Below are 25,607 nucleotides of genomic sequence, written 5' to 3'. Positions count from 1 at the left end.
TATATATATATATATATATATATATATATATATATATATATAAGGGACCATTTCCAAAAATGGAAAAAGGTGTGTTTCATTCAGTACACAAGTGATATCTTGGCAAATAGAAAAGATAGGTTCTTATTGTATATTCTAGCTTGTCAATATCAGTAGTTTAGTCCTAACTCGTACAAAACTATAGATTTAGTATCTTGACATCTAATTTGAACCGGTGCTGCATTCAACATACCCTGTGACACGCAAAAATTGATATTTATCTGTGTTTTTTAATATTTACTTTTAAATTAAGAAATTAAATAATGTATAATACTAAAATTTGAATTATAATCTGCATTTTGATACCAAATTTGACATAAATCCAGGAAATAGTAGTTCAATAAAATTTTGAATGCAAGTCAACAAATGCGATGACATGGCCTTTGACCTGTGACCCATCTGGAGAGGGTTAATGTGGAAATCACTTTGCACTCAGAATAGTCAAAAAAGCGACCATATATATTTTTCACGGACAAATCTGTAGTAAAAATAATTCATTAAAAAATTTAACTTTTTGTTTGTAAAAGACTTGTAATTTTTTCTAAAATCTGCCAAATTTTGTGAAGATACTCTTTATTTAAATTAATAGTATGGAAACTAAAATGAGTATAAAAAAGGTTACGTGGTCAGTCAATTCGACTGACCTTGTAGCGAGAGAGTCGAAAACCATTTTTCATTGTTGCTTCAAGGCATCATCCTTAACAAAGAAAAGGACAGAAACTATAGACTTTATATAATTTGAACCAGTGCTGCATTCAACATAACACGTGACACACAAAAATTGATGTTTAGCTGTTTTTTTATTATTTACTTTTAAATTAAAAAATTAATTGATGTGTAATACTAAACCTGAATTATAATCTACAATTTGATACCAAACATATTGACATAAGTTCATAAAATAGTAGTTCAATAAAATGTTGAATGCAAGTCAACAAACACGATGACATAGCCTTTGACACATGACCCATCGCAATAGGGTTAAGATGGCTTTCCTTATTCTAGGTTTGTTGATGTTTTCAGTGAAAACAAAGAACCAAACTTCAACAAACTCAAAATAAACATTGGTTTAGAGTAGGGCTGTTTTGTTCAATTAACACATTTGCCGCCATGTTCCCCATCGGTGGGTCACATATTACAAGTGGCTTCAATGAGATATCAAACATAGTATAAATAAAAATCTCAGACACCTAGGTTATGTACGAAAAGAAAAGTGTGGTTGGCACTACTGTAGGAATTATTAATACTATACTACTGGTGGCAGTGAATGTGTTAAGATGGCTGCTCCCCGGGGTACCAAGATATATTTACTAAGCTATTAAGCAATCTCCAGTCATGTGATCTTTTTGTTCCATACTGTATAAATATTCCTGTGTATTTCTAAACTACTTGTACCTGATAATGATATAAGCTTGTAGAAACATTGTACATTTGTAATAAAGTTTCTCTCACTACCCATTCAAGCCATCTTCAAACTTTATTTTTAAAAAGTGGGTTCCTCTTTATCAAATTAAAGCTGGTTAGTTCATTTCTTCACCACATTATTTAAATTTATTGTATATAAACAGAAATATTCTATTATTCTTAACTTTGTTTAAAGCAAACTAGAGTTTATTACAAGACATTTCTATTGGATGATCATTATTTCATTTACCTTAATAGAAATATTTTATATTACACAGTGTGAAATGGTGATATATCAACCATTTGTTTTGCACTATATCTTTTCATTTTGAGTGTTTAATTACATTATTAATGTTTACCATTAGGTTGTGAGTTTTATTTTAAGAATTATGTCACTATTATTTATTGTTTTTAGAACATCTTCAACAACATATTCTACATCCTCATTCGTGGGTTCGCCTTGGTGCTGCTCAACTGTTTGGTCATTTGTTTGCTGCCTACCCAGTTGAAGAAGTTGTTAAATCTGCTTCAACACCAGATCCTAAAGCTAATGAGTTTTTACTTCAAGATACCAGGCAGAAAGTAAGTTAATTCTAGAGTGGTCCCATAATCATGATTTTAACTGTAGGGTTAACTTATTATGTTATTATCAAATATACCAAGGATGTCAAACTTTCTTTTATATTTTAAATGTATAAATAAAAATGAAATAGTCAACAGTTTTGAAGTTTTTGGACATTATCATTTCTTTGTACAAGCTGTTTTAAGTGAACATTAAATAGCTAATGTTTGTCCCGTGCAGGTTTTCAGTTCAAGTTAATAATCATGGAATGTTAATGTATTAAATAACTAATGTAAAGTTTATAACTATTCCAAATTGTCAGACGTGAGTTACATTTATGACCTTGATTTGTCAGACTATAATGATTCAGAGAACAATAGTTAGTAATATTCCTGATTATGATATAGGTAAATCCTGACTATGAACATCTACATGTTTTCATTGTTAATGTAAAGAGAATAAAAGCTATTACTTATATATCAGTAAGTGAAGGATGCATTTTTAATGGACCAGTAATAATAATTACTCTAAAGAATATTACATACAAAGTTTGGGAGAAGTGTAACAACATATGTTTGTTACTATCTTTATCAAAATAGCAGAGTCTATTATATTTAACCTTAATATTCATTTATACTTTCAAAGGTATAACAAAAATATTCTTGTAAGTCATGTTCATTACTATATTCACTGACTGGTGGTTGGAAGAAAAATAAATTACAAGCAATAGCACTAAAAATGGTGTGAAAAAGTAATACTGCAGTATGGAAACTGAGTGGCTTAGTTACAGCATGCAAACAATAAGGCTCAGAAAATTGATCGAGTAATTTTGCATTGAAAATCTGGCTTGTAAATGTCTATATACACTCCTAAATTTGTAGAATGAATTCAAAAGATCTGTGAATGAGCAACATACTCTTATTGTGTCAAAAGATGGTAATAACTTTTCATAGGCTTTATAGGCAGTCAAAACTGGTAAAGTACATTTGAGTTTCAGAACAGGTGATGGCATTGGAATTGCTTTATGAATTTAATTTAATTTAATTACTTTGTCTTCTAAATTATATTCTAATTTAAATGTTTGATATAGCTGCAGTATTACTCTTCATGTATTGTTTATTCATAGGTAACATAAAGGGTACATTATTATGTGAGTAAGTTAAATGGGTGGTATGGAAAAGGTTTGGGGAATCTTTAACAGATGTCCTTTGATTAGGTAATGTTCTGGGTTTTAAAATTTGCCTTCTGTAATTTTCTTAATGCTCTCCCATATTCCTGCATTTTAAGTAATGATTGACATCTTAAGAAACTCATCTTTTATTTCAATGAATTGTACAAAGTTTTACAATAAAGTTAGTTAAAAAATGGAATAATTTGCTTGAAACATCGTGTTAGTGTGGAGTGTGACAATTTGGATTGACATTTGCATTACCTTTGTTGTACCTGTTCTAAAAATATTCTTTCTTACTATAAAAGCTATAACTTGTAGTAAAAGAAATTATTAAGATTGTTTTTAAACTTTCAGATACGTGATCTTGCAGCAGATTTCTGTTCTCAGTTTCAAAGTATTCACTTGACAGAAACCTTAGCAGAACAGGTAAGTATAATGTTTGATATTAGAAAAAAGTGTGTGTTAAGAGTTACATTGTCAAAAACGAATTACTGTATATATATGTTGATAAATATTAAAAATTATTCTGTTATAATGTATGTTGTAAGGATTTTGGCATTCACTTGAATTTCCATTTTTGTCAAATTGATTAAACAATTTCATAGTCCAATTGTAGAAGGATCAAAATACCATATGGCATTGTTAAAGGAAAATAACATAATCATTTATAGGATCATCAAATAAAAACACAGGAAAGATACAAGTGCTTGCAAGAAAAAGTACAATAAATCATATACTTCATACCATAGGTGTTGATTCTGTATGTTATTATGAAAGCATGTCCAAATTCTGTTTATCAAAGTAAATGTTAATATATTTTACCCAAAACATTTTTAATTGGTTATGTTCATAGCCAGTTGCACTCATGATCAGGAACAGTTGTACCCAATGAGTGTTTAACAGCATTGAAAGATATTATGCAACATTTATAAATGCTTAAATTGTACAATTCATGGAGATGTAACGTACAGAAATGTTTGAAATATTTCAGGAACTCGACTTGCCAAAAATGTAACTGTTTCCAGTTACAGCAGAATTGAAATTAGATTAAACATAGCTACGGTGTTAGAATGTGAAAATACAATGAAATTAAAATTATTTAAATAGAAGTCTGTAGTCAACATTTCACACAGACAACTTTTACTGAGTTTTATTTTTAAATATTAAACTAGAAATAATGTACTTTTGTTTAAGGTATGAATTACTTGTATAAGAGTAGATTTTCAAACAGAGTGAGGATCTGGAAATACTTTAACAGGCATCTACTGTAATTAAGCTTTTGATCATTTGTTTCTCGCAAAAATAACTAATCATTATAAATAAAATATGTATTCTTTAACCAATTGTAGGTGGTTAGAAATCTGGTATATCTAGCCAAGGTTCTACGTCACCTATCACATGATAGTATACAAAATGGTCACCATAGCAGTATTAAACAAAAGGATGATGAAGAACAGGATGAGGACAGCATAGAAAATGAGAAAGTTGTCCATAAATCTGTAATTGTTTCTCTCCGGTGGTTGATTCGACGTGTTACCCGAGAGGCTAAAATGGAGGTTGCTAATAACCCTACCATCACATTAAAGGTTAGTATTTCTTTTCTACATACAAGTAATGTTTCAAATTATTATTCTGTGTTGAACATGAGTGCTGTTAGTACAGTGGTGTTGAAATATTATACTCTTGTTTTCTTTCAAAGTTCTATTGATATGCATTTGAATCTTTGTCAATATTAGTATATTTTGTGAAGAAATGCAGTTTATCAATGATATATATATATGCATAAAAGTACGTTGTAACACCAGCTCTTCATGTTAACTAGGCCTTTAAATGTTAATTGAATTATAATAAATATTGCTGTATTACCTGCCTTTGTTTTTTATTATACTTCAAAAGAGTTCTGAAATGTCTGCCTCTCAGTGCTAGTCTGATTTCTTGTTCAGAGAAATTGGTGTTAAGAACTCTATAATTCCTTTGATATTAACTGCTATGGTATTAAAGACTGTTTGTTGAAGCTATGGTTTGAACCAGTTGTTTATTTCTGCCTGTATTTGGCTCAAGGTACTTGGGTGCTTCAAGTTAATGCTTCATACTTTTTCCTTTACTAGTATAAAATACCTATGTCGTGCTGCAAGGTTAAAAGGCCCCTTCAGGTTCTCAAGTGTCTCAATGTTCTGGTCAGCTTCTCCATTATTCCTAATTACTTCTATAGCTACTATAAGCCCACCACCACTTTCGAACATCTTTGACCCCCCCCCCCCCATAATGCCTGGGTGATCTTCTTGGGCATTTTAGTCCCCCTGCTACATCAAAAAGATAAGAAAACCTCTGGGCCACCTTAAGTTTGGTTCCTCTGGCTTCAGAACTGTGTGAAAAGTTAGCTAGACATACGTATAAAGCTACAAGCTGAATTGTTCTCTCTCTGTGTTTTTTCAGGCTTTTTTGTATATATGTAAGCTGGAGGATATCAAGAGTTTTTCAAAGTTAACATTTTGGATATTTGGTTTCACATTCTATTTAATCCATTTTCTCATCATTGTCAACATATTGTCCTCAAGAATAAGATTTTTTAATTTGAGGCTCTTCCTTTCAGCCTGACATCTGTATCTTGTATTTTCATCTTTTTCGTTTATTTTTTTGACATTCTATCTGCATTAGAATGATTCTGAGTTCTATTGTTATTTAGACAATTGGATGGTCCTTTTTAAATGTGTTTTGTAAGGCACCTAGAAGACACTTGATATCATCATATCTATAAATTTAGTTGTTATTGAATTAAAACTTTCACTCAGTATTTTAGGCATCTAATTATCCTGATTGGGAGGTTAAAGATTCAACTCTGGTTATTATGGTTTTTGGAATCACAACTTTGAAAAGTACTTGAGAGAAGAGTATTCTTCCACTAATTTAATTGTTGGTGCAATACAAATGCCTTAAAATGACTAGTTTCTTGAGGCAATCTCTCCAATTAGAGTTAGCAACCTACTAAAATAAAGATGCTTTCTCTACATTTCTCTCTAAAGAGGTTCATTTGTTTATCAATGCTCCTTTAGTAGTAGTTTTGGCAGATTGCATTTTGGGAACTTGCATCTGTATTCTGGAGCAAGTGATAGAACTTCTACAAGATCACACCTATTCAGTACCTTTTTGAGTTCCATAAGTTGTAAATTTCCTGATTAATTAGTTCTTGCATCAAAACAAAATTTGGTTCACAAAGTGTTTTTTATTTTGTTTTTTTTAGGGGGATATTCTCATCTTAAGTTTTCAATATTTTTTGAATATTTCATAATTGGTATGTTTGCTACTACTTGTAATTCACTACAAATTACCACTTTTTTTGTAGTCTTGTCTTATATCTGTTCTGCTTTGTTAGTGTATGCAATTGTCCAGGAATATAGAAGTTAGTTTCTATATTTCTGACTTTTTATTTAAATATACATAAAGATATTTTATGTAATGTATCTCATCAGTATAATTTGTTTTAAAGTGGCTTTACTGTGGTCCATAAAACCTTGATTCTTCCATGAAGTAATTATTTTTATGGACTTCTGCCTGTCTGGAGTTCTTCATTCTTCCTGAGACTATATTTCAGTTTCTGTGCTGAGACCTTCCTCCTAGTATTGAACCTGAAAAGTTGTCTCAGGAAGACAACTTCTAGATGAATGTACTTCATTCTCTCTATTGGGTTACTCCGTTAAAGCCTCTGGTTCTCCTATCATGTATACATTTTCTACTTCAACACTGTACTTCAAATCTTCCATCTAGACATTGTCAGATTAAATCATCATATTTAACTTCTTAAGAGCATCTTTCTAATCTATGAGGGTCTCATCTCAACTTTAATGTGGATTACGAGTAATGTGCCGAGTCTTTCTTAACTATTCTAATCTCAATTTTAGTGTGCATTACCAATCATGTATTAGGTCTTCCTCAATTGTTCTCATCTCAGTTTTGATGTGGATTACCAGTCATGTACGAGGTCTTCCTCAACTATTTTAATCTTAATTTTAATGTGGATTACCAGTCATGATCTAGGTTTTCCTTAATTGTACTCATCTCAGTTTTAATGTAGGTTACCAGTCATAGTCTTTCCTTACTGTTGACCAGTAACATTTTTATTCTAGCAATGACATTACAAAGTAGAACCTTTGTTTCATATAGTTTCTCATTTGTGTAACTTCCTTTGTTTCCTGTTTGAAAACAGGCTTTATTAGCTTATACATAAGCACTTTCAGTGGTGATTGATTGGGTTTTAAGATGATCATGATTTCTGAATTACTGTTGTTTTGTTCAGCAGGTCTTCATTATATTCCTAATTATTAAATATAATTAATACAATGATTTGGGTTGGGTGACAATTTTGTTTGTTTTTACTACAATTGTGGATTGGTATATCCCCAGAACATTTATCTCTAGATATTAAAAAAATGCTTCTAAAAACTTCCTCCACTTCATCAAAACTGGTTTTATAATTTCACTTAATTTATTTAAATAAATACCACAAAATATCAGTTTTTTTTTATAGTGTGTTGTTAATTCATGAATTTGAATGAAAAATACCTTAATACAATTTCATTATCCAATTCTATTAAATTAACAGAAATTTGTGGGAAGGGAAATTTAAACCTAGACTGTTTATTTGTTTCTCTTCTAATTATTGCAGTGTAGGTAATGTACTACTTTAATACTGTATGTAATGAGTATAGTATTAATTTCAGTATTAAAATTATATTGATAAATATTAATTATGATAATTACAATGTGTATCATGGATGTTCTTATATTTAAATTTCTAAAATTTGTACAACAAAAACAGATTTTTGTAAAACTTCTTTTGTATATGTGCTAATACGCTAATACTGTCTACAAGGCACTTTTCTTCATACACAATCTGTTTGTAGCGCTCCTGTGTTTTCAAGTGGCTTGCAGCTATTTCTGTGGACATGACGCAAGAGGAGTTGACTAGGTGGCTTCCACTAATGCTACCAAGTCTGTGTCGAGAACTATCAGATAACTCTTTACAAACAGGTAAAATAATTTCATTTTTACTTTGTCTCAATACATGTAACATTGGTTGATGCCCAAAGTCTAGATTAGATATGAAAAACTTAAAATTTGCCATAAAAAAAAGGAATAAATCAGCTTTAAAATGAAAGTACTATTATTAAAAATCAAGTAATATTCTTGTACATGGGTATATACCCCTCAAATTATAAAATCATATAACCTTTTTGCTATTAGTTCTTCACATGAGCTTTTGAACTTTACTAAAGTTGTTTCACTGATTACAATGAAAGAAAGTACAAACATAAAGAATTTACTTTTTAACATGAATTAACTTTTCATCAAACAAAGTATCTTACATCATCAAGTGAATATCAAAACTAGTTACTTGACAAATGTGTGGTTTATTGTATATTAATCATCACTAACTTTCACATGTGAAATGACCTATAAAGGCAGTTCAAGTATAATACAAATGTAAAAAAAAAAGACAAAGAGAAACCATTCATGTTTAACTGTAGGTTCTAGCACTAAAGATCAGTTAAATCTGAAGGAAAGCTCTCATTTTTTGTTTTTTGTAAAACATTTTTTTATTCTAAGAACCAATGAGTGAAAGTGAAATAGAATATGTTATAATATGTCAACCACACCAAATCTGTCATATCTAGTGCTAATGAGGCTTTTCACCCAGTACTAGGACTCATCAGGCTAGCTGGGATATGGCATACATGGTATTGGTCTAGGCAATACATATACCATCAATTTTCATGAACATCTGTTAGGGTGTGAATAAGCAAGTGAATATTGTCAATTTTATTTAAGTAATTTTAAGGTTTTTTCTTAGGTAAGAAGTAATAACACAATATTATTCATTTTATCAGATATGTTATTACAGTTAGTTATATGACAGATTAGCCTATTAGTGCAGTTTGCTCATTACCTTATAGTTTAATGTTGTCATTTAATGTTTATATATAGCGCATTAAAATATTAGATTAGGAAATTTTCAAGTAATAAAATCTTTTAATTCTGATCTAAAGACTGCTGTATTAATTGATGTCACGGGTATAATTTTACAAAATGTAAGACATATGGTAGTCCCCCTAACAAAAAATTAGAAGAAATGACATTTTCTATTGAGATAAAATGCAAGGAATCTTGCACAGTAATAGGATTTGTTCAAAGTTATACAGTCATATCATTTCAAGTCTTTGAGCTCTTAATTATTAAACACACTTAAAATTAAATTACTTAAAATGCTGCCTATAAAAACATATATGAAGGCTAGTAACAGCTTTGTATATGCCAACTTTATACTGTATTTTTAGCCTATAACACTTTAACAAAATGATGCAACTTCGATGCATTACCTGGTAATCAAGCCTCACGTAAAATGTAATGAACATTTCTGCTGTTACTGCATTGTTTATTAAAATGCAGTCATGTTTTATGGAAAACATTGAAATATACATATAGCTTTCCCAACTAACTTCAATACAGCTTTTAACTTTGAAATAAGAATAGCAGATTACACAAGTTCTGTATGGGTTTCATTTGTCATGTAATGTAGCAACAAGGCTGTCTGTTTTTTAACAATCATAAGGAAGTACATATCCTCCTTTATTTGAATATTTCTGCATACAATAAAAAGTAGATGACATATTTTATGAATTAAGTGCAAAGTAATGATCAAATGAATAGGAATTGACGTGGCAGGCTTCCAAATTTAAAATGAACCGCATGGCTGTGTGCCGCATCTTTAATATTGGCAAAGATTTCAGCAAGAATCTGTACTTAAGTGAGTAAATAACTTTTGCTGCTGGATATTTCCATTCTTGTAAGTAGTAATTTTATTGCATGTTGGTTTGATCTATTGTTGTAGAAGTAACAAAATATTTATAATGTGTTCCTAAGTAACTTACATTTAATATATCAAGCTACTGACATTTGTTCAAGGGCACAAACATTATTGCTGTAGAGAAACCATACAAACAATTTAATCTAAGTCCAGTCCATCAACTTTTACAAAAATGAGTGTTAATATTACTTTTCTTAAATTCTGTAGTATGCAACTACCTCATAACTTACTCTCTTGTTATTTATATTTCATATCTACCAAAAGTTTTTTGGTCTTTCCGAGATCTTATTTGGAACATCATAAATCCAGATGAGTTAATATATTAAATTCAGCAGTCTAATAGATCAAGGAACTTTGTTTCATGGGATAGTGCATTTTATCATACTTGGCCTAGTGTATGTATTCCAGTACACATTTTCTGACTGGTCAGAAACAGGGAGAATGGGTATTGTGTTTTGACAATCTCAGATCAGATTCATTTCAACCTTTGAAGATAATAATTCATTTCCCAATTTGAGAGTGTTTTCTACCTGCTGATCATGTGTACTTTCATTCAAATCCTTTCAAAGATAATTTGTTTTAGTGTTTTCTACCTGCTGATCATGTGTACTTTCATTCAACTCCTTTCAAAGATAATTTGTTTTAGTTTATTTCTTTCCACTTTCTTTTTTATTTGCATCAGTCCTATTACTATGATGTTCAGTTGCCATTTTACCTCAAACAAATGTTTTATTTTCATCTTGACTTCAGCATCATGTCATTTCTTCTTGTTTTTGTGGAGACTGCATGACTTTAACTTGTTTTATCTTTGAATTACCATAGTATACAGATATCAACTTTAACATTTAGTGTATCTTAAACTGTAGTAGTCCATATAATTTGCGGGTTATTTCATTATTCAAAAATGTATAAATATACCATAAATCTAAACATTTTTACTTGAATTAGTTTATAATAATTTTGCAAGTACTGCCAGTTCATAAAAGTTAGAACTCAAAAATAAATATCCATATAAAAATACCCAAAAGTAACCTCAATTGATCTGAGACATTAACACAAGTAAACCTGATGAACAACCTGGGGACAAGTTCAAGTATTTCACTTCATGAAGAGGAAATAAAATGTTAAATGTGTGGTTTTGGTCTGGATGAATGTTACCAATACCCCTTTTCTGTAAGTTAAAAACTATCATTTCACTTTTATTTATTTTAAAAGACAAGAGAGGACTGTGCTGCTTATTAATGATTCTAATGAGAATATAAGGAAATTTGTAAATTAATAATTATCTGCAGTTTATTGTACCCTGTTGAGGAGTAAATGTGGTAAATACAACATATTTTCACCAGACATGAGGGCTAAAATTGGTAAGTATGCAAGTGAAAATATTATAGCAAACATTTCAGTGATGTAAGTTTGAAAAATACACATTTGAAAGAAATATTTTGCAAAAAGGAACGTTTTTCCTAATCTTATATTAGAGAAACACATCCTGCAAGGCGGGGACAACGGTTGATGTTTGCAGGCTTAGTTGCTGATGGACAAAGATAGATTCTTCTGGATTAATGAGTTTTTCATTTAGTGATCAACAAAACTGAAACTATGGAAGTTTACCATAAATTCCAAAACAGTTCCAGTTTTATGGTACATATACCAAAAGCTACCCATCTCTTTATCATATTTCCTATTATGAAAATGTAGACTTCTTTAGTTATGGTACCCCTTTAAAGTATCATAATTGTTTTGTCTGGTAAGAGTAACATGTACACTACAGCTGCTGAGTACAATCTTTTTTTTCTTTTCTTTTTTTTACAGAGAGTCAAAATTATTCTCTTCTTTAAGCAGCACTTTGCAAATTGTGTGTCTTTGTTAATGGTAATATATGTTCAGTTTTTGCTTTCTCTCTCTCTCTCTCACATTAGTTCCAGAACTAAAGACGTTGGCCCAAGAGGTGGTAGAACTAATGCGTGGTGTAGTGGGAGTAGAAATCTTCACACGAGAGTATGCCCAAGTTCAAAGCTTCATAGTTCAGAAACGTACCAAAAGAAAGAGAGAAAAAACACTTGAAGTATGTTTTATTATGAATGTATCTTATTTGCTCAATATCGAGAGTAATATCTCGTATGGTTGTACTCTTTCCTTTTTTGACTAACTTAAAATAAATGAGCTTTTAGTTTGTATGTATTAACCATATTGTTGGTGCGAACATGCTTTGTAGTCACTATAGGTTTACTGATGAGAAGTAGAATTCTCTGAAACTAGTATAAGCCAATAACACATGTTGATTAAAGTGTAGATTAAACAATTCTTGGAATATCAAGTTTATTTATTATTGTATGTATATATTAAACAGTGACTTTTTTTTTTTACCTCTCCTCATTTACCATATTGAACTGCTTGCCACACATCATCTCACCAAAATTTATGGTAATAGTTTTGAAAGTCTTTTATCTTGAAAGTTCAAGCAGTAAGCTATTTAAAAGGTTAATATGCATTAGTTGTTCACTATAACTTGCTTTCTTTTTTGTTACTTGTTTCTTTCTAGGCTGTTGTGAATCCAGAGAGAAGTGCACGGAAAAAGATGAAAAAACAAGTCAAGAAGAAAGATGCTAAAAAACTTAAGATGGCAAAACAAAAGGGAAAAAAGATAAAAAAAGCCAAACTTTCAGAAATGGCAATGATATCATAATATTAAGAATAAGCTCATCTGTATTTAGTTAATGTACTATGTAAATATTATATGCTTATTCTGTGAGAAAAATATTAAAAGTGAATTAGATCTTTCTTATCCCCAAAGAAATTCTATGACCATGGAAATGATTTTTATAAATAATTTTCAATAGTTCTTTATTGAAATACAGTTTTTATTTATAGAGAATCCTAAATCTTATACCTGCGATTTACTGTATTTCAATCTCACAACCTTCAGCTGTTATATAAAACATCAAGCTGTCTCTGTAGTACTATTGATTTAAACACACACCCACAGTTTTGTGTAAAATAACATGTTTTCTTGTTACAGAATTAAACAAATACATGGAAATCACCAGTTCTAGTCAACACCTGCATTTAAATGTAAAGACTAGGTAGTCATTGTTATTTGCTTATTAAAATTAATTACAACAGCTTTAACATACTTACAAGCTCATATGTTGCAATAAAACAAGTTTTTTTATTGTCTCTAATAGTTTTCCTAGCCGAACGACTTACTTCAGACTATAAACAAACACCATAATGCTACCAATTCAGGCCTTTAAACCCAAACTTTACAAGATATTAAAACAAATTAATGATAAATTAGGCTTCCTTATTTCCAATCCAGAGATGGCACCACTGATGACATAGGCCATTTTTTCTGTCTTCTAGCTGTACAAAATATAAATTTTAATATTTCAAATTTCTGAAAGATGTAAGAGAACAATAAATATTTGTTCTCAGATCTACAGATTCTGATTTATGGTTCCCTTATTATGAACACTCAAGCAGATAATTTTTGATAAAAAAAAAAATGTGGCAAAAATTGCATTTTGAAAGAACTTAGTGAAACTTTTACACACACATACCTCTTATTTTAATCGAGATATAAAAGCAGATAAATCTGTTTTCACACCAAGGTGGTGAGAAAAATGTATGTAGATTATATCCAGATGAGTTCCTATTTTATCTTACACCCAAACAGGAAAAAACAAAGGATTCAAATAAAATCTATTTGGTAACTAAACTGAGATAACAAATCATCACGGAAGTTGGACTATATATTACAGAATTATATGTATAGTGAATAAAATAATTGTACACCAAGCTCTAAGTGGAGTATAAAATTTTGACTCAGTTACACATTTGATTTCAGTTTTTGTTTGACACCAAACTCACATGTACTATTTGAATAAGTATTAGTGCAATTTGCCACATTTTTATAAAAAAAATTTAACTACTAATAGAGGACGTTCCACTGAAACTGGCCAAAATATTTCTATTGTAGAATCTCCTAGTGACAGCAAGTCAACACCTGTTCATTGAAAGCTGAAAGTAATATGAATTTTGAAGCAAGGTGTCAAAATGCATTTAATTTTGTCAGAGATTATTAAAAGGTTTGCTATCTAAGTGTCATCAATTACTAAAATTCCTTTTGTTTTTCCGAGCTATTTTTGTATCATTATCTGTAATGTTTTCTACAACTTAATGTACACATTCCATTCTCACTAACATTTTTGAAGTTATAAATGATATAGCACCACATCCTCAAGGTAACTCTTTAATATGCGTAAAACATTTTTCCACACACACAAAGCTAAGAAATGCTTTACAGTTACCTAAACAATCAGAATCCTTAGATTGTTTTAAATAGTTATTTAATCACAAATTATAAAATTAAAAGCTTGTTCATCACATGCATGCAAAACATGTAAAGCTCAACTAGATGTTCTTGTGTATCTGGATGCAAGAATTGGATCAACAATATTCCTTATAATACATCACCATTTTGATACTGCTTTCCTAGCCATTGTTGTTGACATTAAATACAAATGAACTCAACAACAGTTAGTTAGCCAGTGATAGAGTATTGCTGACTGAGTTTGGAATTCAATTAAACCAACCTCCTAGGACCTAGCTTGATTTGTGTGTACATGAAGAAAGAACAATGATACTAGATTTGAATTTGGCAAAATCAAAATATATATATATAAATTTAATTTCATCTGATGTTCTTACACACAAAAATAAATATTCATTTCTGTATTTGGGAAATTAAATAGTTTACATTTATGTATCTTTTCGTACTCAAAGTTATGCCCCGACACTCTTCAAGATGTGTTAATAGTTCCTCTATTAAATAAACAAGTTAACTGGCCACAGAAAACCAACAACATTTGTATTGTATTCTGTAACTATCAACTGATTGACTGAAGCATAATCAAACTCCCTACCAGCTCAGAATAATAAAAAAAGCAAATAATGGAAACAAAAATAGACTTATACATAGTAAACAGAAGGCAACTATTTATTTGAAGAAAACAATCAAAAGACTTTTGAGAAAAACTGGAATGTACAACTTTAGAACTGGACTAAAATCTAACTTTGTAGCCCAGAACTAGAAGAGATAAGCTAAAATCAGTGTTTCCTTGTTCTGAAGAACATCCAAATTTCTCACTTGTTCTCTCTATAACTTACACTGTAGCTACATCCTTATTTTAATAATAACAGAATTATTTGTGGATAAGTGACAGACCATCAACCAGTAAATGATAAAACACACAGACCACACCACTCTCCAACACCAAAATGTGATTTGTGATCCTGACAAATGTTCTTGCAGCTGACTTTAACAAAACTATTCTTACACACTTTCATAATTCATTCTCACAATAATTGTACTCAAAGAAATGTTTATCCTAAAATTGTTTGACAAACATTCAAGTTATAGTTAATATATGAACACACAAGTCATACAGCTAAAAAATAGCTGGTTTTTTTTTTTGCTGTCTAGAATTCAAAATATTCACTGCTTTACTGAATTAAAAGCAAAGCATACAGAAAAAATTCAACTAAGGACATTAAAATCTCAGTTAATATTAAAAGAGTTATGAGTCATAGCATTAACTACTACAATTTATTCAATAGGAAACAGTTAATATTAAAAGTATTTATGATTGTAGTATCTTGAAACAACAGACCTCAGATTATGATGATTTTGGTCGATTGAACTGTGCTCTACTTGCATATGCAGGCCTGCCTTTCTCATCTATTATATATGGTCCACTGTAATATCGCCACAAAATGCTGGATCCCCTCTTAAGTTGACTCTTTAAAAATGAAATTCAAGAGATATAGTTTAGTACAACCCAGAAAAGTAGCATAGTATATTAAAGTTAAGTATACATGTTTTTCATTACTATAAAGTGTAAGTATACATGTTTTCCTTTATTATAAAGTGTAAGTATATATGTTTTACAGTATTATAAAGTGTAAGTATATATGTTTTCCAGTATTATAAAGTGTAAGTATATATGTTTTCCAGTATTATAAAGTGTAAGTATATTTCTTCTATTCTCCTTTCTCTGACTAGTTTACATAAATAAACATTTAAGTTAGGTTTTAGTCATTCACTGCTGACTGTTTTTTTACACTGTACTAAAATACATAAACATACAACTAATAACAAACAGATGATATTGAAAATGAAATGCAAGGGAAATATGAAAACATTAACTAAAAGTTATGAAAACATGAGGCTACATTTAGCTGGAAAGTACATATGACGTGAAAGTGTGTCAAAGTCAATATAAAAATAAAGAGATACAAAGGTTTCATACTTAAATATACAGATATGTGACCTGTTTTCAAAACTGTTGCCTACTTTAGTATTAACAAGCTGAAGCATTCATATTATATGATGGTTTGCTTCCCAAAACCTTTGTTTTACAAACTTGCTTTCAACTACACACAACATTCTAATAAACACCAAATGAAGTTCACATTAGAACAATGAAACAATGTGAGCTATCACTCGTGTGTATGTAGTAAAAATCCATTTAGACTCTTTGAGAAATTAACATAAATGTTTAGACCCTTTTACAAATTAATATAATCAAACTTGTGTTCAAGAACTTGTCGGTAAACCAAGAGCTTAACAAAATAAAAAATGTTAGTTAAAAAAAAAAAGAGAGAAATCTATGATGACATTCTGTCATAAGAAAAAATATTTAAAGTCGTTTGCTGTTGTCAAAACTGGATCTTGTACTATAGAATAACCAGTAATATTTGTTCACATGAAAATATATATTGAACTTTCCAGTCTTATCACTTCTAGTCAACAAAGTGTTTGTATTCATATTTATTGCTTTTATCTCAGTGTGTGTATGTAAAATTTCAAATATTTATAGTTAAAGTCAGTTACATGAAAATTTTTATTCTTGTTTTCATATGCTTCTATATAGTGTATAGTATATTAGCTATGATTTGTAGTAACATAAAGCAGTAATGCATTTTAATTAACTGTTGTCAGCATATAAATATTAATTCACTCATTACTCTCTGCATGTTCAAAGACATGTATCACACTTCCAAATCTGGTTCTAAATGCTGAAGCTTCAATGTTATTTAAAAACTCAAAAAAGTGAATCTGTTATAAATTTATTTAACTTTATTATTATACTGCATTTTTTGCAATATGGAGTATTTAATTTCTATTATTAACAAATGATGTCTGAGCACTGACCATGGTCAGGGTAGGAAAGGACAGAAGGTATTTAGTAATGTTTCTATAAGATAAAATAATAATTTTAGTTTTAAAAAATGCATGACAGATTAATGTTTTATTGCTCTTAAAATAATGTTGAATACAAAATTGAGCATTTTCAGCAATAATAAAAAATAAATTGGAATTCCATCAACAATTAGCAATGAATTAATACTTTTACAATTACTGTAGTGTACATGTAATGCCAAAGAATTTACGGAAGAATTAAAACTTGTTGATGGTGTGGTAAATAAGAATATCATGCATTTTCTACCTTATTATTTTAACATATTATTCAAAATTTATCAGTTATTCTGTATGTATGCAGTTTTCACATAACATGCGATCAAGAAATTCATTAAGTTGATTTCATTCTAGCTGCCTTTGTTTATTTGTCATTCTCTGGAGATAACACCTGTTCTGCCCATGGAAAGTATGGCTGTAATGCAGCATGTTGAGCAAGGATCTAGACAGCCCTCCAATGGTGGGTCAGGTGACATCTTGAGGTTATGTTTGAATGACAGTGAATAGTCACGTAGTATCGCTAGTCACTCTGGGTAAATCAGACATTACCTGTTAAGTAAGGAACATCAGGTTTAAACAGTCTGGTACGCAACCTTGAAGAAGTCAGTTTTTAGAGAGAGAGAACAGTTCCAACCAGTAAAAGTGACCATCCTTTCTCAACCAAGTAAGTATACATACACTGTTTTTTTTATTTTGATATAATAAAGATTTTTTCATTGTGTCCAGTCTCTTTAATTCGTTCTCATGAACTCAATTATTCAGGGAAATTCAGAACTACTCTGTAGTTGATATCTTATTCAGAAGACCTATCCCAATGCTCTAAGAAAAATCAATCTGAGCTCATTATACCACAAAAAATATTAAACAAGGTTGAATTTGAAAAAGTTATCTTTGTACTAAACATTAAATAACACATTAAATGCCTTTTTTTTTTTACAATTATCACTACTTATACAACAAAAACATGCTAAAAACAAAATCGCCACACATTACATTATTTTCATGATGGAACTAATTGTACTTAATTGGTAGAAACAGTAATTTCACTGTTATTCTCTACTTACAATAGCCTTAAGATGAGACCAGCAGTCAGTCCAACTGGCATAGATTGGCATATTTGGTGGCATTCCTGCAGCAAGTCTATATATAATAACACATAGTGGCATTGTAGACAGAAAAGTAAAATTATATGATTTTTTTTACAACTAAAATGAAAAATAATTCAATTACCAACATGTTCTAAACAAATATGGTAAAATGACATTACTAAAATATTTCCTATTTCACTGTTTGTGTTTTATAACAACAGTGAGGATACTTTCTACCACAGTAAAAGTTGGCAGTCACTGTTAAATCAGCATGTGGCCCGAGGTTTAATATTCCAGTAAAATGTTCACATCATTTAATTATCAGTTCACAATGTAATAAGAATCACACATTAACATAAAAGCACAGATACTTAACTAATAGTTATTTCAACATTTTAAATGAATGTATATTCCTTAGGCAACATGTTTAGTTAATTATTTCTTTCATGAATTGTAAAAAAACTGCTATAGTGCTTAGTAAGAAACTTACTGAACTGAACAATTAATTCTAAAATAGAATAACAGCAACTTTTTTGCATATGTAAGTCCTGATATTAATAATAAAATCTCAACCCATTATATCGAGTCATCATCATGTAAGAGTTACCTGATAATGATCTAATATTATGGGTTGAAACAGTATTATCATTAAAATCAAAACTTGCCTACTGTAAAGTTGCAATAGTGTTTACTTTATTCATATAAAATAGCGATGGTATATGACTTTTGCAAGCATTATAATCTAACGTCTATGCAAACTAATTTATATTACTGAAAAAAAATTTACAACATAAATGTACAAAACAATGTACCTCAGCAACTCTGAAACAGTATTTTCACAAGCAGTGAGAGTTAAAAAAATAACTTTTTATTTTTCAACATTAATCTAAGTACCATGGTACACCTGACTCATATAATCTTCAACATGTTCTTTATTACAACAAAATGCATCATTTATGTATCTCAATAATCATTAGGTTTAACATTTTTAGGTTATAACAATACAGAAAGGTAAGAAATCATTAAATCAAAAAAAAATCATCTTATGAAAATCCCCAGTACTTTAACTTGCCTAGATTCTGGAAACTCCTATTAAATATACATGTAACCATTTTTTATTCTATATTTAATAACTACCCACTTCCTCTGTCTGGTCATGTTCATACAATGATAATAAATTAAGACACTTGTTCTAGATATTAACATGTTTGACATTATTTTTGTGATAAATTACTGAAATATTTTGATTTTTTTAATTACATCAGATTTATAAATGCCACTGTAACATGTGTACTTGACTAAATATACACACCCACGTGCTTAATAAGACAAAACACCAGCAAAATATGGTCATGCATACAAATTAAAATTGAGTAACATCAAAATAAATCATTTCAAGTTAATTATAAATTCATTGATAAACCAGCTATACTAGTTATGTAAATCTTTCTCCTCAAGCAGGTAGCAGAATCTGAAACTGAGTAATAAGGAAAATCCTGCTCCACATTAAGTTTGTTTATATCTAAGCACAAAGCTACACAATGGGCTATCTGTGCTCTGCCCACCATAGGTTGCAAATCCATTTTTTACCATTGTAAGTCCACAGACATACCGCTGTACCACTCTGGTGGCCCACATTAAGTTCTGAAAGTATCAGTAAAAGGTAACTTAAATTAATACTGTATCTTATGTATGATTATTTGTAAAGCACATGTCAGTATGCATGTAAGATAACATGAAACTGGGTTATCTTGTAAATTAATTTTTTATGATATATTTGTCAGTTAATTTCTTAGTGTAGGTAAATATATATAATAAGATTCAGTGCATGTGTGTGTCAAATAACTTTTCCCAAACAGTACAAAAAGGATCGTCTCAGTCCTGAGGTTTGCACAAATGTAAAACTTTTCACCCAATCCCTTAGGGAACCCAGGTATTTTGCAAAACCGCTTTTACGTGGATTCCCCAAAAGCAGACCACAAATTTGGTATTGATTGAGATTAGAGTAAGCAAATAAGTAGGCCTAACATTCATAACTTGGTTAACCTATACAGCTGAATGGTTATTTTATGATACACATTTCAACGTGAAATACACTGCATAAATTGGTCGTTTATAGTGGATATGTCAATGTATAGGATAGTTGTATGGATGACATGATAGTAGTGTTAAAATAGTATGAATTAGTGCTGTATTCTTGCTTTATTTTACGTATATCAGTTTAAGGCTAATGCTGCTTGAATCAGTGTAAGGCAGTTCTGTGTAATGCTTTAGGGTGTACCGTATTAATATTTTTTTTTCTAATAAAACAACAATAAGTGTTTTTAGTTGTTTTTTTGTACTCATCACAGTTAACTTGTATAAAATTTGAAGAATATATTAGCATTTATGCTACTAATTTATTACTTTAAATTATTTAGCAGACAAACTGTTTAATATACTAAATATAAATATGAAGCCCAATCTTTCATTTGAATGGACTTGATATTTATTTTTACTACCTTAAAAAGTGTATTGTATTTTGTTATTGACAAACATTGTAAGTGAGTATAAATGGACACATTTGTGAGAACAGCTCAAATAATGAAGACAATGAGACACGAAGCTATACCCAAGCATGATGCACACAAATGTGTGTGTATTGGTATTCTTTTTGTTACTCTTCAAGATAGTTAGCCTCAAAGATTACAGAATTGTTTTTTTTTAGATATTTTTGTGCATACTTTTAGCAGTGTGTTTGAAATGGTAGTGTGTGTTTCTTTATGGATCCTCTCCTGCTTAAAGTTTTGTTGAGATGATAATATTTCAAACTCTGTCTCGAGTTCTTCTTCAAGATTTTTTAGTTGTTTGAAAAGGTAAGCAAGTTTTTAAGCTTGTTTATTACTTAATGTCAGTGGTGGCATGATAAATGCTTTTGAATATTTCTCAAAAAGATAAGGCATGCTCTAAAACATTATCCTTAAATTATAGGTATAATGATGATATACTACATTATTTACATAAGAAATGCCTGAATGGAATACAATATTAGATTTTTAATAACTGTAGTATAGGAAAAGGTTCATTTATGACCATTTAATTAAGTACTGAAGATATCAGTAAAGGTAAAACTGAATTAATACTCTACCTTATGAATGGTTATTTGTGGAGCACATGTAAGATGTAATCTGTCAATAACAAATTTGATTACAATGCATCTTGTTCAAAATCAGATTGGAAGAAATTTCCCATTACTACTGTATTTGTTAGCTTTGTGGTGAACATTACAATGAAAATTATTTGTATTAACAATGCTTTTATGTGCATGTACTGATGTAAAGTAACAAATATTAAAGATCTTAAAGTGATAAGAAATGTATTGCCAAATACTGGAATGGAAAACTAACACATTACACTTTTCTAGATTGTGTCATAAGATGGAGGATTGTGATTTATCTTGGAAGGTGTGGTAAACAAACATGTCAAAAGCAAAGTTACTAAATGCTCACACAAACCTTCAGTGTATTATTCTCCCTTAAACTGACTAATATAATACGAGACAAAAAGTATCACTAACCCACAGTTGTTGACAGCCATGACATTGCTAACCAGGCTAAAAGGGTATGCAACAGCAGTAGACAGGTACTGTAGGTGAAAGAAAAAAAAGATATGATTAGGAAAGATAGGTATTACAATGTCAAGTTTAAAACATCAGCAAAAATAAAAGCATATAAATTTGTCTGACAAAATTGATATGAAACATACTACGCACTTATATTATAAATAATCTAAGTATAACAAAAAGTTAAACATAGAAATATGTGTCTGGTAAAGTCCTGTGCATATTTGAAAATAAAATAAAAATTGAAAGATGCTGGTAAAAATAAATAAAATAATAATTCTTTTGATGTTTATCTATGTTCTAACCCAGTTTTTCATAAAACAAGCTAGACATCAGAATTACGTATTTTTGAAACACAAACTGTTTTTGTACTGTATTGCAATTTTTTTTATCTCTAAAGATAATGCAGTCCATTGCTAAGTTATTTAAAATACTTTGATTTCACTATTAAAATCATTATTTTAAGCAACTAGGAATGTTTGAAATATATTTAGCTAATATAATATGTCAAAATTTCACATCTCTTGATATTTCTAAAAACAGCATAAAAGCCCCTTCAAAATCCTCAAACTGTGGAAAAAAAAAGTTCATATGCTTCTAATCACCCTGCATACAGTTGCACTATAAAGATAATTTAATACTTATGAAAATTTTAATTTTTTACTTCAAGGCCATTAAGAATTTATAAAGTACTAATATTCTTATAACTCTTTTAGAAAAAAAAAGCTAAATAGTAAAATAATGAGTGAGCTTACTTTTTAAATATTGTATTCAGTACCATTCAGTTATTCAATACTGTTAAAATTTAGTTTTAATTATTCTGAGAAAATTAACATTTTCCTTACCTAAAAATGTATTTCTGATAGATACTCACCTCTTACACAGAATAGTTTCTTTCCTCTTGACATTGTGCAATCTGCCAAAGAGATTTGAAAGCCACCAACCTTATGAAAGCTCTCACATAATTTCATGTGAAAACACATGAACTTGCCTCACCACATGATGATGTAATCATGCAGCAGAACCCTTCACCAATAGGAGTGCAACATACCCACATGGGCAATGACTCTGTTTACATTAACACTCATGAATCCTCATTCTTTTATGAGACAAAAAAGAACTGTGCACCAGAAAAGTTGGGAAAATAGATGGGGAGAATGTGTGAGGAGGTGAGTATCTATTTGAAAATACATTTTCAGGTAAGGAAAATGTTAACTTCCAAAACAAATACCTTCACACACACACACAGAATAGATACAATCCCATAGATGGTGGAGGTGCTCACAGGTTGTAACACTCGATGGCAGGGGCTTCATAGTGGCATGCCTATGGGAAAACACATTTTGTCGTTCCTGGGTATACTCTTTGCCCATGTACAAGAAGAGAAGAGGCAGAAAAACCATAAACGTGTTGCAAGCACAGTTAGAATAAGTACATGGCTGTCTGAGTACTTGCAAACAAGCTGTCAAACAGTCAATATGCTTAGTGAGGTTGGAGCTTGTTCAAATCATACCTTTTATGTTCACCTCCTCTGCCTTCAGACTTGATGAGTCCAAACCATCTGTGGGAGAATGGCACTTATGACAAGTATCTATCTCATCTCCTCTACCGTCAGATACCACAGACCCAATACCAACTATAGAAGGTGAGTACCATATTAAATACACCTCCACTTGATTCTATGTTTCTATGGGCCACATATCAGTTGCATGAGTGGGGTGATGTTTTGTTTGGTTGTTTTTTTTCTAGTACAATGTGGAATGGATTGGAGGGAAAGTGATCACCTCGACTCTACTCAACAGATTTTGACTGCAGGGGGAGGATTTGTGAATTAAATAGATATATATATATATATATATAAAGGAATGAAATAGTGAGTTGTAACCTTGGTCTACCTGAAGATTGTGATGTACCATAGTTTTACATGTAGGGTGACCCGCACTACACACTGGTGTCACATCAGCCCCACTTCTCACCATAGAGGATCCTTTGTTCTAGCCCCAGCATTTAGGTCCCAACCGGTGAGGGCTCTGGTATGGTCCACCATACTAGGGGCTGGGTACAGGTAGGTAGCAAGGGTCTCTCATGCTCCACTAAACTAGGGGGAGAAATTGCATAGGGGAGACCCAAAGAATGTGCCCAGATCTCCATTGGTCCTTCAGTCCAGAGTGCTCTTTTACTGGAGATAGTGAAACAGATGACCATGAAATCCTATTTGTAAAAGCCAACAAGCACTAGCCAGAGAAGTGGGCAGAAAAATAACTCTAGTGCAGGCATTTTCCCATGACAGTCCATAGAATTGGTACGGTCTGGATTAGACATCCAATGTAATACAGATATATAAAGAAAAACCATAAAGAAACCTCAAGTGGTCTTGTAGAACACTCCATCTCACAGTGGGCATTTGTAGAGCCAGGGCAGATGGTATTAGCACTTTCTGTTATCCTAGCTTGATGTAAATTTTGGGTTAAGTATACCCCGAGAGGCAACACTAGTTGCCAAGTGGGATCCTATAGTAAATTAGTGAGAAATCTCCTCTAACCTTACAACTTCTGCTTGATACTTAAATTATAAGTAATTAACATCACTCTCATCATATTTTTTTTCAAAAATAAAATTAGTAAGTGAAATTGTTTGTAATTTGACAAGAACCTTCATAAAGGTATGTAGTTTCAGAAAAATAATATATTTAATTTTGATTTTTTTCTACTACTTCTATTAAAACATTGTTATTTAATGTAGTTATTTTTTTCACTTATAGTTTACTTTTAATGTTTTCTTTTACTTTCCTGTTCTTTTCTGTTGATTATTTATGTTGATACATGTCAGTGGGTGCCTGCAGGTGATATAACCATATCATCAGCAGAAGTACTTTCGCCTCCAGCAAAATGTTTTTGCACTTACTTAATACATAATTAAGAAAAATATAAAACTAATACAAACACAATTTAACTGTCTATCAAACTAATTTGTATATGGTGAGAAAGAAATAACTTAAGTGCTAGCAGAGGACAGTCCAACAATATAAAACAACAGTTAAATTTGCTTGTAAATGCATACTCCGTGCCAGTTTGAAGATTTTAAGATAACCTTGAGAAATTATAATTTAAAAAAAGCTCTCTATTAATTATAAGCATGTCTTTCAGAATAAAAATGTTGCTTAGCAACAGCCTTTTTACTTTCAAAAGTAGGTGTGGCTACTAACAGAGGGGGAGAAAAATTTACAGCTTCCTCTTTCAAAGTCTCCAGTTGTAAGGTGAAACGTGTTTGAAATTTGGGCTTATATGCATAGAAGGTCATCTACATATCATAGCAGTAATTCAGACTAAATTGAATAGAAATAGAAGAAACCCAAGCTAAAATATTTTTAACTGCACATGCATCACATAACAACAAAACTAAAGTTTTAATTGTGTTAGAGGTTTCTTTTGAAATAAAGGAATAAAAATATAGATAATATAAAACTTTGAATTATAATATACTTAATAATACTAATTTCATTAAAATACACTGATAGTAAAGTGGTTTAACTGAATTTTGAATATAACTCATTAACCTTTATGACATGCACAAAAAAGGAGTTTAAAGAGAGCATCTGTAGTCATAGGGCTAAAGGACA

General features: G+C 30.4%; 2 protein-coding genes across 2 annotated transcripts in view; one reads left to right on the top strand and one right to left on the bottom strand.

Annotated features, from left to right (window-relative positions):
• Window positions 1-12,821, top strand: part of LOC106457035 (small subunit processome component 20 homolog) — a 184,195-nt gene extending 171,374 nt beyond the window's left edge. Inside the window, exons 56-61 of the mRNA XM_022382842.1 lie at window positions 1,859-2,025; window positions 3,531-3,602; window positions 4,526-4,762; window positions 8,078-8,204; window positions 11,958-12,103; window positions 12,581-12,821. Coding sequence (XP_022238550.1) covers window positions 1,859-2,025; window positions 3,531-3,602; window positions 4,526-4,762; window positions 8,078-8,204; window positions 11,958-12,103; window positions 12,581-12,724 — 893 coding nt within the window. The 3' untranslated portion in view covers window positions 12,725-12,821. The remainder of the gene's footprint in view (window positions 1-1,858; window positions 2,026-3,530; window positions 3,603-4,525; window positions 4,763-8,077; window positions 8,205-11,957; window positions 12,104-12,580) is intronic.
• A 57-nt stretch (window positions 12,822-12,878) lies between these two features.
• Window positions 12,879-25,607, bottom strand: part of LOC106457038 (mitochondrial carrier homolog 2-like) — a 61,016-nt gene continuing 48,287 nt past the window's right edge. The window contains exons 9-12 of the mRNA XM_013916422.2: window positions 21,944-22,011; window positions 18,364-18,439; window positions 15,711-15,839; window positions 12,879-13,401 (exon numbers count right to left, since the gene is read on the bottom strand). Coding sequence (XP_013771876.1) covers window positions 15,717-15,839; window positions 18,364-18,439; window positions 21,944-22,011 — 267 coding nt within the window. The 3' untranslated portion in view covers window positions 12,879-13,401; window positions 15,711-15,716. The remainder of the gene's footprint in view (window positions 13,402-15,710; window positions 15,840-18,363; window positions 18,440-21,943; window positions 22,012-25,607) is intronic.

Source organism: Limulus polyphemus, unplaced genomic scaffold (assembly GCF_000517525.1).
Source record: "Limulus polyphemus unplaced genomic scaffold, Limulus_polyphemus-2.1.2 Scaffold284, whole genome shotgun sequence".
Lineage (NCBI taxonomy): Eukaryota > Metazoa > Arthropoda > Merostomata > Xiphosura > Limulidae > Limulus > Limulus polyphemus.
The sequence above is the reverse complement of the archived record's forward strand: the minus strand, read 5'-3'. Positions and strand labels throughout refer to the sequence as shown.